This window comes from Callorhinchus milii, unplaced genomic scaffold (genome assembly GCF_018977255.1).
Source record: "Callorhinchus milii isolate IMCB2004 unplaced genomic scaffold, IMCB_Cmil_1.0 Scaffold4, whole genome shotgun sequence".
Classification (NCBI taxonomy): Eukaryota; Metazoa; Chordata; class Chondrichthyes; order Chimaeriformes; family Callorhinchidae; genus Callorhinchus; species Callorhinchus milii.
The window spans coordinates 15,836,393-15,855,319 of NW_024704745.1; the positions used below are offsets into that span (position 1 = coordinate 15,836,393).

Genomic DNA, 18,927 nt, shown 5'->3' on the forward strand with positions numbered 1-18,927 from the left:
ACATAAATGGGTACAGACCATTTATCTACGAAACCTCTGATATCAATCAGCTTTTTTTTTGGGGGGGGGGGGGGGGAGTAGAAAAATGGCTGAATTTAAAAAATATATAATGGATGCTGTCATACAACTCTAGGTAACCATCCAGAATAGTATTTTTAAATGGTATGGAAAGGAATCCTAATTTTCTCTCCTTTCCAAAGGATAGACAGATTCGTTGTAAGCGTATGCCTCCAAGAAAACTGAAATGCTAGAAATGTACAGGAGGTCAACTGGAAGGGAATAAAATTAGATTAACGTTAACCTATTTTTCTCTTTCAAATACCACCTGCTGCATATTTCCAGCATTTGCTGTTTTCCTTACTTACAGGGAAGGGCAGTTGGTACATTATTCAGACAGCTACATCAGACCTATTTTTGCTTGCAAATTAATCAATCCACCATAGTAAAAGTCATTCCAGATAATCAAATCAATTGAGTGAATGGAACTACTGCAATACCCAGGAACTTCCCTCTAATGTCTCCAAAGCCTCAAAAAAACCTCCTTAAACACTTCAGCTAGAGATTGCAAAATTTGATTTCCTTTCTTAAAAATTAACCAAACGTTCCCTCAGTAGGTGCTGCATTCACACCAATTTCCTGCTTCAATTGCTGTGGCACTTGAAGGAAACCTATCTGAACAAAAAAACTGAATCTATATACAGTACATGCTTCTTTAGGCTAGGAGTATAATCCGCAAATGTACTTTGAAAGAAAACTGTTCATTTTAATGCACAACTATATTATTATAAAACACAGCAGAGTTAAACTGTAGACTAACCTGACCAAGACTAAAAGAGCCTCAGCTGATTTTTTTAGACCGGTGTTCTGGCACTTTATCAACTATTTTCACTTCATTATAAACTGAAAAACGTATGTGACTATTACTATAAAACATGTTGTAGCAATTACTGGGGTGAAGTTTGCTGTGTTTCAAAACTATCGTCAGAAATAAATTAACATTGACTAGTAGTAGCACCAACTTCCTAATAACTGGCTTGTTTGTCTGTTTTCAGCTCCTGTATCTGCCTTGTTTGAATTTATTATGAAAGTACTGCAAATTGCAAGCCTTAAAGCACTTTCAATTTTTTTTTGTAAGTTTAATATTTATTTCTATGGCTGATCTACCAACTATCGGAAACAGGTCAAAATTTATCAGGCTTCAGACTTCAGGCCTAGCCTGCTTGATGTTAACAAGTTAACGTATGTCTGGGGAGAATATGACAGTTGCTCCTTCTCAGGAGATCCATCATACAACACAATGTTTGCAGTTAACAAAATCAGACACTGTGTTATAACTGTTGCAGAACATATGGCTGTTGGTTCTGCTTCCAGGCAGTCAGGTGTCCCTTGATATCACTTCCAGCACGAAGCCAGACAGTTTGTTCCGAATGTACTGCACTTCAGTAACATGGACTACAGACATTGTAGTCTGTATAAGCAGCCTTTGCTCAAACAAGGGGTCTTATAATCTGGTTGCCCTGTAACTTGACTTAAATTATTTGAAGTAATCTAAGAACATAGAGGAGAACCCAATAGATGTTAAACATTTGGGCTTCAGAAAAGCTTTTGTGATTTTCAGCCATTACTCCCCCAAACTGTTGTGCTCTCTGCCTCAATCCCTCCACCTTGCTCTTTCTTAACCACCTTCAAATCACACATGAAGACCTTTGATCTTGCCTATAGTCACTTCCCCCCTCTCCAAGGCTCAGCATCAATCTCTGCCACTGTTAAGTGCTTCTAGACGCTACCCTGCGTGAGGGGTGCTATATAAATGCAAGTTGCTATTGTTTGCAGTAGAAGATGCGACAAAAATTAAGGTGAATGGGATTGGTGGAAAAGAAGAATGAATACAGCAATGGCTTCAGAGAAGGAGGCAGGGTTTTTTTTGGGGTCAGACGGGTATCTGACAAATGCAGAAACCCATCACCATACTTAATAGATAATAAACAAGACTGAGTTCCATGCTTGTCACCAACACACAAAACTGCCATGTTGGGAATAGAATACACACACTCTCTCCCTTGAGAGATGCACCCAATTCCAGAAAGTATTAGGCATAGGTTAGCAAGAGCCAAGGCTTGGGGACCCCAGTGTGTGGAGTTTAATCAGCTAAAACTGCATGAAGAGAAGGCTGTTAAAAGTGAAAACGGGTTTTTGCATTTTATATACAGGACCATTGAATATAAAAGGAAGTGATGATGAATCTTTATAAGACATTAGTTAGGTTACGGCTAGAAAGTTGTGTGCAGTTTGGGGTACTGAGCTACAGAAAGGACATAGAAAAGGAGCATTGGAAGATGTTTAAAGATGTTGATACTGAATATAGCTAAGAAGGAAAGCTGGAGTTAGAACTCTTTTCATTAGAACAGACAAGGTGAAGGGTGATTTGATAGAGATGTTTAAATAATGAAAGAGGTTGAAAGCATAGATGATGAGGAACTGTTTCCACTCGTAGGTGATTAGTGGGCAAGAGAGTATTAATTTATCGCTAAGATTACAACTAGCAGCATAAAAGGGAAAGTTAGAAGCATAAAAAATAAAGTTATGAAGGCTGTTGTCCCTCCAAGACGGTTATCTGAATACTGAATGAATTGCCAAGGGTGGCTGATGAAATATGATCAAATGAAGCATTTAAAAGGGAACTAGATACGACTATGCAGAGAAAGGGTATTAGATGATTCATAGCAAGAACAGGAAACTTGAATTATGATAGATGGCTTAAAAGGAGGAAAAAGCACTATAATGAGTGTTCCTAATTGATGTGATTGCTAATGGTCTACAATGTACAATATGCATCTTGATTCAAAATGAATTCAACAATGCTGGAACGGAAAGGGTTGGATAGTTTTGATATGCTGCAAATTGTACTCCAGGTAGCTAAAACTGTTAAAAAAAACATATGTAATACTAGGCTTTATAAATGGGGGCATAGAATACAAAAGTTAGGAAGTTATGATGAACCTTTATAAAATACTGGTTAGGCCTCAGCTAGAGTAATGTGTACAGTTCTGGGAACACTTTAGGAAGGATGTCAAGGCATTGGAGAGGGTGCAAAGGAGATTTACCAGGATGGTACCAGGAATGAGGGACTTCAGTTATGAGGAGAGGCTAGAGAAGCTAGGATTATACTTTTTGGAGCAGAGAAGGTTAAGAGGAGACTTAATCAAGCTTTCAAAATTTCGAGGGAATTCAATAGGGTGAACAAGGAGAAACTATTTCCACTGTTGGGTGGGTAGGTAACTTCAATTTAAAATAGTTGTTAAAAGAAACAGAGGGGAGGTGAGGACAAATGTTTTCACACAGCGAGTTGTTCGGATCTGGATGCATTGCCTGAAAGGGTGATGGAAGCCGATTCGATAATAACTTTTAAGAGAGAAGTAGATAATTATTTGGGGAGGACAACTTTGCAGGGCTATGCGGAGAGAGCAAGGGAATGGCACTGATTTAGACAGCTCTTTTAAAAGAGATGGCACAGACACCATGGGCCGAATGGCCTTCGTCTGTGCTGTATAATTCTATGAAGTGCTTATCCTCGTTTTCTAATATCTGATGCAGGGTTTCAGATTTCCATTCTACATGTGAGAAGTCAATGCATGATAAATAAACTGAGAAGCCATTTTTGGGTGGAGGTGGCAGTCTACTTAAAGAGAGAAGGTGCCACTAGAAGCATTCAATAAACTTAAAATGGACATCAAAATCAGGACACCATATCTTCTCAAAAACTTGAAGTGTTACTCACCACTTTATAATAAAATACAAAACTCTTTAACTGGATTAATGCTTCAAGTTATTAAGAAATATGATTATAACTTTATCAAGATCAAATTCCAAACCTGTTAGAACTCAATCCAATTAATCTCTCTTGTGGAAAAAACAGGGGAAAAAAATCACCTTATTATGTGCACTACTGTGCACTACAGACCGCAAAGGGTATTTCCTAATATAATCATCCTTACATTTGATAAATAAAATATCTCTGCATTTGATATAGCACCTTATCACGTCTTCGAGACGTCTCAAAACGCTTCATAGAATATACTGTACAGTGAATTGATTGTATATTTTGTGGGTGAAACGAGGCAGCCAATTTGCACAGAGCAGTGTCCCACCAGCAGTTGTGGATTGAGAGACCAGTTTTTTTTTTAAAAAAAGGAATTATTACCCCCAGAAAAGCGATCCACCAATTGAGAGGGTTCCTACTTACGGCTAGGTAAACAGAGGCATGGAATAAGGAAACTTGCCCAACATTTCTCCCTGCCCAGAAATCGAACCCAGGTCTCTTGCTTGCAAGGCGAGTGCTCTAACCACTGAACCACAGAACTCCACAATATATGGCGCCTATAATGTTGAAATATCTCAAAATGTTGCAAAGGCAATCGCTGTCCTGTACTGTTCATATATTTATAAGCAGTCACTTTGCACAGAGCAGTGGATTTTTATTTTGGAATCAGCTGAATAGACAGGTTTCCCATTCTTGTATATTCCTAATTTCTTACCTGATCCAAACTCGTTAGGACCAGCTACATAGGTTATTTTGTGCTGATATGTCCTCTGCTCTCTGGTGAAGCATCTCTATATTACTCAGCTAATTTAACATCTGACTAACTGCAGGGATAACTATACATCCTAAACAAAAATCCTGAATACCATTTCTTCTTTTGATAATTCTTTTTGTAAATACTGCAAATTACAGTCAGATATATTCTTGTAGAATATGTACATTCTTTTTGTTCCTCTGAGATACTATCCTACATGAGGGTTGCTGGATAAATGCAAGTTGTTGCTACAGGCATGATAGGAAATGCAATAATTTTAAAATATAGAAAATTAAGAAAAGTAGTTATTTATTTTTAGAATAGTCACAAAATTATTGAAAAGCATCAGAGGTGATGCAAGCTTTCTTTCTTCATCTTAATGGGAAGCACAATTACAGCTTCATATTAAACTGAACTTTTTCTTTCTTATATTCAACAAAATACCTTTTCAGCCTTTTTGTCTGAAATATCTTGCTTTTCCAGCATGGCCATGCTCTCTTTTAGGTTTTTGACAATGTCAGCTGGACCTTTGTGCGATTTGCCGAACAATGGCATGATTGTTCTGGAATTATTTCCACTTATTTACCTAAAACTGGAAAATAGAGACAAGAATTAGATTTTATTAAAAAAATTTAAATCATCTGCATTTAAGTTACAAACATTTTACTACATACTAAGACAAAAGTAGAAATAAGTGGATAGAAATAAGATCCATCTATCAATCAAAAGCAAGGATTATTATCAATTTCTTCTTCTGCAGGCAACAAGGCTTTATTCAGTGAATGTCAATTTGGCTTGTAGGAAGCATTCTTGCTCCATGTTGGGGATTGAGCTCAATCTAGATTTGTCATGACTGTTTGTAGGATCTTGCACTGCATAAAAGGGCTTCAACATTTACCTTCAATAAATAATCACAATCGTTAACACTATAATTACTATAAATTTCTATGATACAATTTGGCATAAGATGCTATAAAATGCAAGTTCATTCTTTAAGGTGAGGTGGTGGCAAAGCTTTGTGCTAGGCAAACTTCTTTGCATTCAACCAAAACATCAAGAGGCTCTACTGTTAAAACAGTACATTTAAATCACCTACTAGTTAATCTAATTAAAATTTTGAACAACAATTAAGACAATTTTAAAACAACTCAATTTACAAGCTATTCAGGTTTTAATGAGTATGAAACACTATATAATAATAATATTACTATAAACAGCAATTACTGCGAAGTGTTTTGGGAGATTTCATAGGAACAGGAGTAGGCCATTCAGCCCGTTGAGCCTGTTCCGCCATTTAATTAGATCATGGCTGATCTATATCTTTACTAGAATTTCAAATCCAATTTCCCACTTTCTCCCCGTCTCCCTTAATACCCCTGACCTACCAAAAATCTGTCAATCTCTTTCTTGAAGGTGTGGATTTTTGACATTTCACTGTCATTTAAAGATGGGAGGAAATTATTCAGGCCCTTGATTCTGTGATACCAATCCCAGTTCCCCACCATTGCCTCATACGTTTGAATATTATATTTTTGTTATTATAATAATCTCAAAATTCAAGTTCCTATAGTCAAAAAAGTTACCATTTGTCCACAAATAGAATAAATTTTGCCCTATAATAATGATGACAAATGGTGTTTAGAGTTAGACAACATTTTGAAAGCCCACTAAACACAGATGAAATTACCAGCAGCATTCTTCAAAGTTGTTCCAAACATTAGGTGTTCTATCCTTCAGAGCCAATCAATTTCTACATATTTTCAGCTTTGCTAAATCTTCACAAGGTCCCATTTTAACAATAGTCTAATAAAATAGTCACCATAATCTTGTTTGGCTGGCTGAGAATGAAGGCAAGAACTATATATTTTTTAGTGCCGTTCGTCAAAATGTTTCCAAGTGCTTTACAGTAATTATTGGCATATGTAGTGATGGTTTTGTGAGCAACGTAGCCATTTCGCACAACATTGTTCCACAGACAGCCATGAGGTAAATGTCCAATTCATCTGGAGTATTTAGCCAAGGCACAGAGAGAAACACACTTCACTTTTTCAATTGGGCTATGGGATCACAAAGCTAAGGCCTCAAGTGCAGTGGTCTTCTGTCCCAACCAACACAGCAGCCCATCAGTGCCATGCTTCCAAGCCTCAAAGCATTTCAAAGCCATCCCAAAAGAGGATATTCAATAGCCTGACCAGGATCAACAATTGTGATCTATATATAGTAATCCTTGCATTTGATACAGCACCTTAGCAAGTCTTCGAGACGTCTCAAAGCGCTTCACAGATATACTGTAAAGTGAATTAATAAGAACATAAGAAATACCAGACAAAAAAGTCCAAGATCCACCTAGTTCGCCTTCCACCTTCCTGGTGGTCGCATGCACCTAAGTCCCAAACTACCGATATGTACTATATCCCATAATGTTATTTCCTGAAAGAAAACTTTAGGATCTTAAAGAGAGCAATCATGTCATCTCTCAATCTTCTCTTTTCCGGGATAAGTTGGATTTTGCTACCTCCTTTCACTAATGTTGCAAACAAAAACGGTTGGTGCAAATTGATTGGGTTATCCCATTATCTCTGCTAAATGTAGTTGCTACACAACAAATTGCAAATTTATATCTCTAATTGCTACCGTTTCATCTGCCCCTCTTTGAAACCATTAGACTATTATTACTTCCAGATTAATTATTGAAGCATCACAGAAGTAAAGATCCCGGCAAGAGTTAATCTCAGACGTGCCACTGCACTGCATACAAAAGCAATCTATTATTTTAGAATCTGAGAAGCAAAGCTTTTTAAAAAAAATGTTGGGTTAGACTATCTCTGTGGTGCAACAAAATAGCACACTCATCCACTGAATGGCAGGATGTGGATTTGCACCCGTGACATATTTACATAGATGAAAAAAGGTACTTCCCAACAAAGGAAACACTAACACACATCAACTATTTTGTACTTCTGTGCTCCTCTCCATGGTTTATTGCTTTCATGTATGTTGTATGTTCATTCCCACATACAGGAATTGGGAGTAGAGGGGAAAGTCAAGCAAGAAAAAGATAAATATATGTTCTGAAAATGCAAGGGAAAAAAAACTCCCTTGAACCTCCAAAAACTTAAACTAAAATGTTTGAAATCAGCACAAGGGAAAAATCAGCCAATAGAACTATTGTGAGAGCTATTACATGACATACACAGTATTAATAAAGTCTAAAATGGTGTGCCATGTACTACTCTGATGTCAAACATCACCTGGAAGCGACAGTCACATGAACACACAGATTTCTAATTAGCACAAATACACCCTCTCATAATAGTGTTTAGGGTGTGTACCCAAGAGAAATCTTTCTGTGCATATGGGGATGAGAGGTATTAGAAGCATAAAGGGCTCGAGTCAACAGAACGTCCTGAACTATTCTAAAACAGCTCCTCAAATGGCACCAATTTAATGACAAGACGATAGATTAGCCCTTTCTGTGTGACATAAACAGTTTTACGACTTCACAGTATCTGTTCCGATATTTAGAAGAGTTTTTTGTTGTTTGAAAAACTGCCTTTGCAGCTCCACCTAAAAACTATTGTAATTTGACATATTTCATTGGACATGGAAAATCTACATCGCTTACCTGTTTGATAAACAATGGGGAAGGCAAACAAAGAAACAGAACGATCCTTTCAGGCCAAAGGTTTGGGCAAACAAAATCAGTCAAGGCAATCTTGTAGTTTAACAGCAATCCTCCTAGGCTTCTGTACTTTGCCTAAAAGAAACAAATAGTCAAACTAAAAATGTATTTATTTGAGCAAACGCACATTTTTCTCCATCAAAGTTCAAACTTCATATGCATTTTATCACATTTCTATGCAAACATACATTTCAATAAATGTACTCACATACATTTCAATAAATGTACTCTATATCCCAGTAGGTCACTCTGCAAATATTTAGCTTGACTGGTGTTAATTAAATGTCCAATTTAATGGAATTTCTGATTACACCCCGTCATGCACAGGAAATTAAGTAAGGGCTATAAATAAGCGAACCATATACAGCACTCTGCTACGATCTTCCATTATTCATCAATGGCTTTCAAATCACAGGGCCTCAGCAATTACAACATTCACTCTTCTCACAGTATAATGGCCGAATCACTAAACCTTATTTGAGGCAAAAATCTTGTTTCTTTCAATTTGTTTAACCAACTGCTACCATCTCAGACCTTTGATGACCCCTATTATTACAAGTCTGCCTCCTGAGGCAAGCAGTCCCTGAAGGCAACTCAGAATATGGTGCCAAGATCTGGCATCAAATTTTTGGAAGTCCTTATTTGGAGTTTGATCTTCTGTTGTCACTGCATACAGCAACTACAATTCCATGCCATATATATTCGAAAATAACGTCACCTGTGATTGAGTGAGAGAGCTTTTGTTTCTCTTAACTCACCTTTTTGCTCTTACAGTATTTTAATGAAGAAATTATAATTTCTTGACACTTTCCTCTCAAGACCTCTTGAGATTGGGGAAGGCATCATGGTGTAGTAAATAGAGCTGCCGTTTACAGACCTCAAGGTCGCGAGTTGAAATTTTAGTCTGTGTTGAGTTTGCTAGTCCCAGCCAGGGCTCAATAGGGAGCCTAAACTGGTCGGCCTTTCTCAGGATTAAGAGGGGAAAAACAGTTGTGGCTTGCTCTTGGATACTCTAGAACTCCCCATTTTGGTAGTGCCCATGTGGATATAAACATTATAAAACACTGGGATCTTCATCCTATATGATCCTGATTAAAGGACAAGTTACAGCTTAGATTGTCAAGAATGATTCTGAAGACGAGAGAATTGCTATAACGAGAAGCTAAAGTGGTTATGATTCTCTGTTGAAGCAATGAAGGTTGAGGTGCAAAATGACGGGTATTGTGAGATCGTGAAAGGATGAGAGAATAAAACATGAGAAATTACTTCTACTGGTAGATGAAGGACAAGATGACATAATTTTCCAATTAAAACCACGAGTGGGAATGGGAAAGTTAGGAAGATTTTTATCTCCCAAAGGCAATCAGAATATTAAATGATATGCTACAGTTATCTGTTTTAGAAAAGTCAATTAGGCATTTGAAAGGAAAGTAGATAAGCACATGTGGAGGAACAATATTAGAGCATACAGAGAAAGAACAGAGTAGAACTAGAATAGTTTCATTGGAGAGCAAAATGGCCTACTGTGTTGTTGAATCTCTGTTGTTCCCAATAAAAAAACAAAGCTAAAATGTTCACAGAATTAATATAAATTGAACTGATTAAATCTCCTTTGCTCCCAAGTTACACAAGATACAAAAGACACCAGTAACACTAGTTAGCAACAAAAATAACCTAGTCAGAAGGATTGCTTTTGCCTTGAATTAGGACAGTTACTTCCCACGCAGTCCATTTAAAGTAACAATGTTAAAAAAGCCTGTTTATTTTTCTTCTGCAGTTTAGCCCTAGATCATTTCTGATAAAACAAAAATATTGCTGTTGTGTACATTCATTCCAAACAGAACAAAAATACCGCAGGCAGAATTTTTCTCAGGTTTGACAAGAGCAGATTGTTCTCAAACTAGGTCCCCCTCAAGCTTCCTCCTTACCTATTTATTCCCATAGAACTAACTTTGGTTATTAAGATCAAATCATAAACGTTTTGAAAAAAAGTTTCATAACAAATATGAATTACAAATAGTTTGATCTGATCACATTTTGTAATTGTAGTTATTGGCCATAAATTATCTAATACACCAGAGTTCCCAAACCATAGCTCTTGAAGACCTATACTTCAATTCTCCAGGATTAAGTCGGTAAGATGCTTTCTTCTGAGGAAGCATTTTGCACCAAACAATAGGAAACCATAGAACCCTGTCATAAGGTATCCTTTAAAAAGTGAGTTCAGCAACCAACATGGTTGGTTTTGACAAGCAGACCGCTCAGTTCCAATAAAATAAAAAATGGGCAGAGTTGAAGTCACCCACAACATCATTGATGTGCACTGCGCATTACATGAAGAATATATTCAACGAGCACAAAGACTGTGTTAACTTGACAATCCGGGAGTCAGTCATTTTTCAGAGCAGGAAGCCAGTTTGCAAGAAATGACATTGCCATGGCCATTTTGACTTTGTGCCCCATTAACACAATGTTCAGGTTTCTGGATTTAAAACTGCATTGTGATATGTTTCTTCTGTATTTGGAGCTCTGCAGAGCTTGGTTTGGGAAACTTTTAAGCATGGTGATGGTTTCTGTGCATGTACCCTATCGGTCAAAAAAACTCATATGCTCTAACTTCTGGTCATTAAAGTGTTCTTAATGGGATTATATCTGAAGTGGCACAATTTAGGAGTGACGGTAATCTTACACAAAAAAAAGGTACTGCACAAAGAAAATAAGTAGTGTAGTACAGACACCTGGACCATCCTTGTATGTCTTTAAGCTAATGGTTCACCACTTACATCACCAAATGATTTGGGGCCAAATTATCTTCCATCCTTTCCAAATGAGTATATGGAATAGAAAGAGCCAGAGAGGAAGTAAACATCCACATCTATTTTTAAAATATATTTCAGCTACATTCATTTCAACACCATTGGACATCAGAGACACCGCCACAACAATTTCCATTTATATAAGTCTTTCAACAACAAACAACATGCATTTATTTAGCACCCTTTAGGCAGGGTAGCATCCCAGAGCGCTTGACAGTGGGAAAGTTTGGCAACAAGCCAGGGGGAGAGGGAGGTGGCGGGGGTCGGAAGCACGATCAAAAAGGACGGTCTTTAGGTGGAATTTCAAGGTGGGGTAGGAGGGGGCAAGGCGGAGGGATTGAGGGACAAAGTTCCAGAGTTTCACAGCGTAGTGGCTGAAGACACAGCTGCCGATGGTGGAGAGGAGGGGATGAGGGACAAACAGGAGGCCGGAGCAGGCTGAACGGAGACAGTGAGTGCTGGAGTGGGGGGTGCAAGGGCATGAAGGGATTTGAAAACAAGTCCGACGATCTTGAAATTGATCGGTTCGGTAATTGGGAGCCAACGGAGCCTGGCAAGGACTGGTATGATGGGAGGAAGTTTGTTGGAAGGAAACCGAAAGCACTTCACATATTTAAATTAAGAGCCCAAACTTGGGGGTGGTGGGGGGGGAGAAAGGGGAAGAAAGCTGAGAAGGGTAAAGGTAGCCGAACGCCCAATCAAAGAATTGGGCTCAAGCGGATTTTGAAAGGGAGGAGAGAGGGGGCAAGGCGGACTCTGGGATAGAATTCCAGAGAACCTTGGGCTTTCCCACTGGTAGTGGGGCAGATTGGTCAGGGACATGAATGAGAAGCATTTGCTGAGAGGGCAAGTCCAGGGCAGCAGGGTCAAGAGTTTGCAAGGACAGTGAGAGTCCAGGCCATGGTGGTATTTGAAAGAAAAGCTGAGAATCTTGAATTTGATCACTTGGGAATGGAGTTGAGCAAGGATGGGTTTACGAAGCCTCATGAGTTCCAGATGGTCTGAAGCTTATGCAGTGAAGAGCTGAGGACTCTGGTAAGCAGGCTGTATGACTCCAGCTTAGATTTTATTAAGGTGTGGACAAGTGCTCAGCTGTCTGAGGGTGGGGGGGAGGAGGGAGAAGGAGGGAGAAGATGAGTGATATTACAGAGTTGAGAGAAAGCAGAGCTAGTGAGAGCCTAGACATAAAGTTTGAAGGATAGTTGATAATGGTCAAACAAGACACCAAGATTTCACACCATAAGGTGGAGTGAGCACCCATCCAGAACATTGGTCAGTGCCTGAGATGAGAATGCGCTGACGGAAGTCAAGTGGGAGAGCTTCAATTTTGCGGTCAGCAAGGTATAGAAACATGGATGTTACAACCTCTAAAACTGGATGTCTGACAACCAATCAGTTAGAACAACAGTGATCCTGGCATTGAGGGTAGAGGAAGAGAGATCGAGTTGATGTTATCCACATACATATGGATAAACCAAGGGGAAACAGACAGTGAAGACAGGATTGAGAATACAGCCCTGCGGAATGCCCTATGTGACTGTGCAAGTACGGGAGAAGCGATTGGAGATATGTCCATGTAGAGCTACTGGGATAGGTAAATGGAACCAGAAAGCACAGAGCCAGGAGGGTGGAGCAGGGAGAAGAGATGTCACTATTCTCTTAACTACAGGCTGTGTAAGTCCAGCATTAGCATAAAAGGGGATTAATTGTTGGCTATTTTTGTATAAACTGTCCTTTACTATGCAGCACAAAATGCATAGCTTAGCAATTGATATTTCAATAGCATTTACCAAATATATTGCAACATTATCTACTTTCCCAAAATGACAGCAGAACAACATATTATTAGCATGCCAACTACCCACGTGTGCACGTATTCACATTTAGCTCCAATGTGGAAGTGAACGCAGGACTACGATAGCGGCAAAAGGAATGTAGTTTACCATCACAGTGCAACTGTGAACTGGCAGTATAGAGCGAAGGAGGGACTGAAAGAGAAAAGAATAAACGAGAGAAATAAGAGTGAGAGAAAGGCAGAGAGATGGAGTATTATGTAGCATTATGCTGAAAGTATATAGTAGAACCTCATTATAAATCCCAATCCACATTATAGCTCGGCACAATGTGACTCCACATGCATGCAATGGGAGTACGCTGGCTGTTTCCTGCGTTAAAAGAAAAATATAAACCAACTTCCAGATCATTGATGCCACTGAGTTAACTTAATGACTCGAATGTTGGTTATCATTGCACAAAAAGCAACTGGCAAGTAAGAAGCAAGTTGTAAGCAAATTCACATTGTAGTGAAGTGCATTATAACAGGACTGTAACTCAGAATTTTGAGGGTTTGTATTATTGCCAATTTGTATTTTTCATAACCATATCTGCACACCACAATGGGGCCGGTCCCAATTAGGTCAGATAACTGGCAATTTGTTGTGCTAAAACTTAATTCAGGAACATGTGTAACTTTTTTGAAAAAAATAGCAAAACTTAAGAAATTATTTGATGTGTTCATATTCTGTTCGATTAAGGATCTTTGATTCCAATCAGTTCCACCCAAATACAATATATATTTAGCCCAATCAACTAACACAAAAATGATACTAACTTAATATGTACTGTAATTTTGCACAAATTTCTGTAAATTAAATTCAAGCTTAGTTTATGGAATATGGTCATTAGCTCAAATAAAAGTTTTTAATCATTAATTTTCACAAGTGTTTATTGCAAAGTAAAGCTTTTATTGCTATTTATGTCAAAATAGTGGGTCCACCAAAAGTGACAGTACTCACTGCTACTCTACATTCTTCCATAGGAAGCAAATATGGGTTGTGATTAAATATTCTGCAATTTAGTTTTAAATGAGATGGTAAATAATAATAATAATAATAATCCTTGCATTTGATATAGCGCTTTTCACGTCAGGAGGACGTCCCAAAGCGCTTCACAGAACACATTGTAAAGTGAATTGACTGTATATTTGTGGGCGAACAAATTACAATACACCTTTAGCTGATGCGTCAAATATTAGTTGTGGGTTCACCATTGGCAAGTAAAAGCTAGTGAAATCAACATCTTGGGATGTCCTCCTGACATGAATGGTACTATATAAATGCAATTTGTTGTTGTTGAAACAACATGCTATAATTGATAAGTGGATTTAAGATGCTGACTTCCAGTCTTCATAAAATGTACAATAAAAACTCTGCTGATTCATCTGAATCTCTTCAATAGAATACTGCTTTATAATTCAGTTCAATCAACCCATTATCTTCTATAATCTAGAATGCACTCTTTTGGTGCTTGCGTTAAACTAACCCAAAATATTTCGAGTGTTGTCTGTACCTATTCAAGTCAGGATGTAATTTCTTAAGGAGTAGTTATGTTCAGTCACGTTTGTGGCTGCCCCGCCTGACTTGACATTGAATATCAGGTTCGGCCACTTTTGAACCAATGATAGTTTTTTTAAAAAAAAAGTTACACCCATTTTCCAAAACGGGCAGATAATTGGAATTTCAAGTGGAAGCATTGAACAGGGACCAATAAGTAGGAAAAAAAAACAGAGCTCAGAATGCAAAAAAAAAAAGGTAGAAGTGGGTTAACACAATAGAACACCATGAAGAGAGGAGAAAGCAGCGACAGGGAAAGTGCAGGAGTACAATATCCTCTTTTTATATAAAAAAAATTGATTTGAAAATCCAGGCGGGGATTGATTGATGTGTTGGCACCACAGACGTCCCCGGGGTTTGAGCCGCTTTATCGCCCCATTGGCTTCATTCGGCGGCGCTTTCGGGGCAAAACCCGAAAAGGTTGATCCGGCCTACGGGAACGGGAGGGTCCAGACACCAACCCCCTGATGGTGATCCGCAATCGGATGTCCTCAAGGGGAGGGAAGGAGGGAGGGAGGGAAGGAGGGAGGAAGCCAGTCGAGTGCAATTCAATTCTGTTTCACTTTCCAGAGAAATAAATATTTGCATACTTTTTTTTTGTGTGGGTGGTGCGAGACTGGATTGTGGACACATTTGACAATCTATTCCTGTGGGGGAAGGATTGGAGCCATTTGCAGCAGCAGCAACAACAACAACAACAACAACAACAACAAAAAAAAGAGGTGAGGTGACTTAACTGCTCGGTGGCCACGTTAAACACTTTCGACGTAGCGTAAATAAAATAAAATAAAATAACAGAACATAAACGTAACGTACTCCCCCCCCCATCGGGGCACAAAGAGCTCCTCCCCAGCCTTCGCCGCCCTGTGCGCACGTTGTTCGCAACTCACCCAATTCTCGAGGCAATGCCGGAATTCAAGTGCTACAGATTGAAGTCGGGCACTCGCTCGTAACCCGTGATATCTGAGCCGAGAGAGAGAGGAGAGAAAAAAAAAGTTGATCTCATCAGAAATGCGATCCTATCCGGAGTCATTTCCCCCCCCCACTTCTCCCCCCCCAACTCTCTCCCCCCCCCACTCTCTCCCCCCCCCCACTCTCTCCCCCCCCCCCCCACCCAGCACCGCACAGCCCCAGCACTGTACAGTCGCAGCACCGCACAGCCCCAGCACTGCACAGCACAGCCCCAGCACCGCACTGCACAGCACCGCACAAGCACCGCACAGCTCCAGCACTGCACAGCCCCAGCACCGCACAGCTCCAGCACCGCACAGCTCCAGCACTGCACAGCTCCAGCACTGCACAAGCACAGCACCGCACAGCCCCAGCACAGCACAAGCACAGCCCCAGCACCGCACAGCCCCAGCACAGCACCGCACAGCCCCAGCACAGCACAAGCACTGCCCCAGCACAGCACCGCACAGCCCCAGCACAGCACAGCCCCAGCACTGTACAGCCCCAGCACTGTACAGCCCCAGCACAGCACCAGCACAACAGCACAGCCCCAGCACCGCACAGCCCCAGCACTGCACAGCCCCAGCACTGCACAAGCACTGCACAGCCCCAGCACTGCACGGCCCCAGCACTGCACAAGCACCGCACAGCCCCAGCACTGCACAAGCACAGCCCCAGCACTGCACAGTCCCAGCACTGCACAAGCACAGCCCCAGCACTGCACAGCCCCAGCACTGCACAGATACACAGGCCAGCGAGGGAGGGAGGGAGGGAGGGAGAGAGCAACAGGAAAAAAAAAACCTGCGAGAGAAGAGTAGGGGTCGGTGGATCGCGACACATTGCTCTTTACAAATTGCACGGGAGTATACAGCTGTACAGTGTGTGTGTGTGAGAGAGAGAGAGAGAGAGAGAGGGAGATGGCGAGCGGCGCTGCACAGACCCGGGGCTCTGCCCATTGATTGACGGGCGGGGGGGGAGGGGGAGGGCGGAGCATGCGCAGTAAAGCTTACCGAGCCCGGCTTGAGATGCGAGGGAAGCGGCGCCGCGACTCGAGACAACCTTCACTCGGCGGCTACGATTCACCCCATATACAAAACTTCCCCCTCCCCGCCCCTCCCTCCCTCCCCGCCCGCCACTACACCGCCTCCCCCCCCCCCCCCAAGAGCAGAGGCAGAATAACTGCTCCGTCCTCGGCGACCCGTAAACGCGCCTGTGTCAGCCGCTCCTCTCACCGAGCCGCGCGCTCCCTCATTTCCTGTGTGTGTGTGTGTGCGCAAAAGCAACGCCCCCTCCGCGCACGCTGAAAGCTGGGCAGTACGTCACCGCTTCCTGCGCACCCTGTGACATCATCGCGCGTGCGTGCGTGCGTGCGTTCAGCGTGCGTGCGTGCGTCCGGATGGCTGGGTGGGTGGGTGGATGGATGGTTGGTTGGATGGATGACCAGGACCAGCCACAGAGGATTGTCTCTGATATTCTGTTGCCAAACATGTCGTGTTGAACTGAAGTCAGTTCACTCCGGGGAGCCCTCGCTTACGTCCCCGCCCCCGGGAGTTAGGAACACAAGGGCTGAGATTCAGTGACAAATCTCAAGAGCCACAATTGGACAGTTACCCCACTACGGTCTGTTTCTGGATTGCCCCCCCCCCCACCCCCCACACCGTACACTTCCAAGAGTGGATGGAGACTCAGAATTTAAACAGTTCGAGATGTTCAAAAAGGCCAACGTAGTTTCCAAGAAGATGACGATGGCGTGTGACCGGATCAGATGTGGGCCTTCAGCCACGAAGAGACGTCTCAGAGGATTGTGTTGAAGGACGTAATATGTTCAGTGGGAAAGTCAAGGTTTACCGAGGAAAAAAACTTTTAAGATTTGCTATGGAAGAAAGACAATAGGGTATAGTTACTTATAGGGTTGCAAAGAGTCAAGTTAGGACACTCACCAGGAAGTATATTGAGCAACTGGAATGGGGGTGGTAAAGGCCTTGATGATTCATTCAAGCAAGATTCAGCTTTAAGATGTAATGAGAGGGTAGGGTTGTTAGAAGAACAAGATCAACTTATCTGATTGACCTTCAGCCAAACTTCTGTGATCTGAAGTTTAATTTTAGAGTTTCCTTAGAGCTATGTTTCTATCACTATTCTGCACAGAGTTCTGTGGCCCAGAGTGTTAGAGCGTCAAGTACAACAAGGTGGCTATTGGGTCCTTGCAATATCTCAAGTATATCTGAACTGTTAGATGGAAATTGATATTGTGGGTATGGCTGGAAGAGAGGCTCAAGGCAGCAAGTGAAAAACAACAACAAAATTACATTTGTATATGTTTACATATACATGTCCGGAGGATTTCCCAAGGTACTGACCAGTCAGTGTTTCGGACCCAAATTGGTGGTTGGGATCGGGGAGGGCAGGTGGGGAAGGAGGGAAATCAAAGGCACGGTCAAAAAGGGGGTTCTTGAGATGGGTCTTGAGGGAGGCAAGAGAGAAGGCAAGGTGGAGGGACTGCGGGATGGAGTTCCAGAGGGTGGGGACAGAGTGGCTAAAGGCTCACCTGCCAATGGTGGGGCGGGCAAGGTGGGAAACGTGAAGCAGGCCGGAGCCCGCTGAGCGGAGGGAGCGGGCAGGTTGGTAGGGGGTTAGGAGGTCGCAGAGGTAGGGGGGAGCAAGCCTATTGAAGGCTTTGAAGGTGAGGACCAGGATTTTGAATTGTATCCTCTGTGCGATTGGAAGCCAATGGAATCGGGTGAGGATGGAAGTGATAGGGTCACGCAGCCTGGTGCGGGAGAGGACATGGGCTGCAGAGTTCGAGATGATCTACAGCCTATGGTGGGAGGAGTTTGGGGGGATGCCTGAGAAGCAGGAGTTTGCACAGTCAAGCCTGGATGTTATGAAGGCATGATGGCTTTGGTGGCCTGCGGTGTAATACAGTGGCGGAGCCGGGCAATGTTGCGGAGGTGGAGGAAGGCAGAGCGGGTCATGGCATGGATGCGGGGTAGAAAGGATAGTTGAGGGCCAAACAAGATTCCAGTCCAAGGTTCTGGACTGGCTTAGTAAGGTGGAATGTGTATCCTTGGATAGTGATGCTGTCAGCACCTGAGGTCTGGAGGTGCCAACGGGAGCCAATCAGGAGGGCCTCGGTCTTGTTGACATTCAACTGAAGAAAGTTAGCTCTTATAGCAGGGTTCAGGCTTCCTAGATTTGGCTGGCAGAAGATGTCACTGAACCAAAGAGCATCTGGTTGTGCTGGCATGTTCTAGGGGCTAATCAAAAAAGGTGGCCCGAAGGCTGACAACGAATGCCAGCTATAGGATGTACTTGAAGAAATATCACAACCTCAAAAATGCAAGTAAATATTTACCGAAAGTGGAAAGGTGATGTCCAAATAAATGTCTACATTTCTGTGTTTTATAGATTAATTTGTGTTGAAACATGCCACCTCCAGTTGCATTGAAGCTAACCTCCCTATTAAAAAAANCTTCACTCTCTTTCACCCGCTGGCAGTGTAACAGGAGAAG

General features: G+C 41.6%; 1 protein-coding gene across 3 annotated transcripts in view; it reads right to left on the reverse strand.

Annotated features, from left to right (window-relative positions):
- cab39l (calcium binding protein 39-like) overlaps positions 1–16,691 on the reverse strand; it is a 29,960-nt gene extending 13,269 nt beyond the window's left edge. The window contains exons 1-5 of one of the 3 annotated variants that reach the window (XM_042334246.1): positions 16,426–16,539; positions 15,355–15,427; positions 12,938–13,060; positions 8,200–8,331; positions 5,019–5,166 (exon numbers count right to left, since the gene is read on the reverse strand). In XM_042334246.1, coding sequence (XP_042190180.1) covers positions 5,019–5,129 — 111 coding nt within the window. In that variant the 5' untranslated portion in view covers positions 5,130–5,166; positions 8,200–8,331; positions 12,938–13,060; positions 15,355–15,427; positions 16,426–16,539. Of the gene's footprint in view, positions 1–5,018; positions 5,167–8,199; positions 8,332–12,937; positions 13,061–15,354; positions 15,428–16,425; positions 16,540–16,647 lie in introns of those variants that run through there. The other 2 variants (XM_007891552.2, XM_042334245.1) reach the window with 2 other exon arrangements.
- Positions 16,692–18,927: the final 2,236 nt, after the last annotated feature.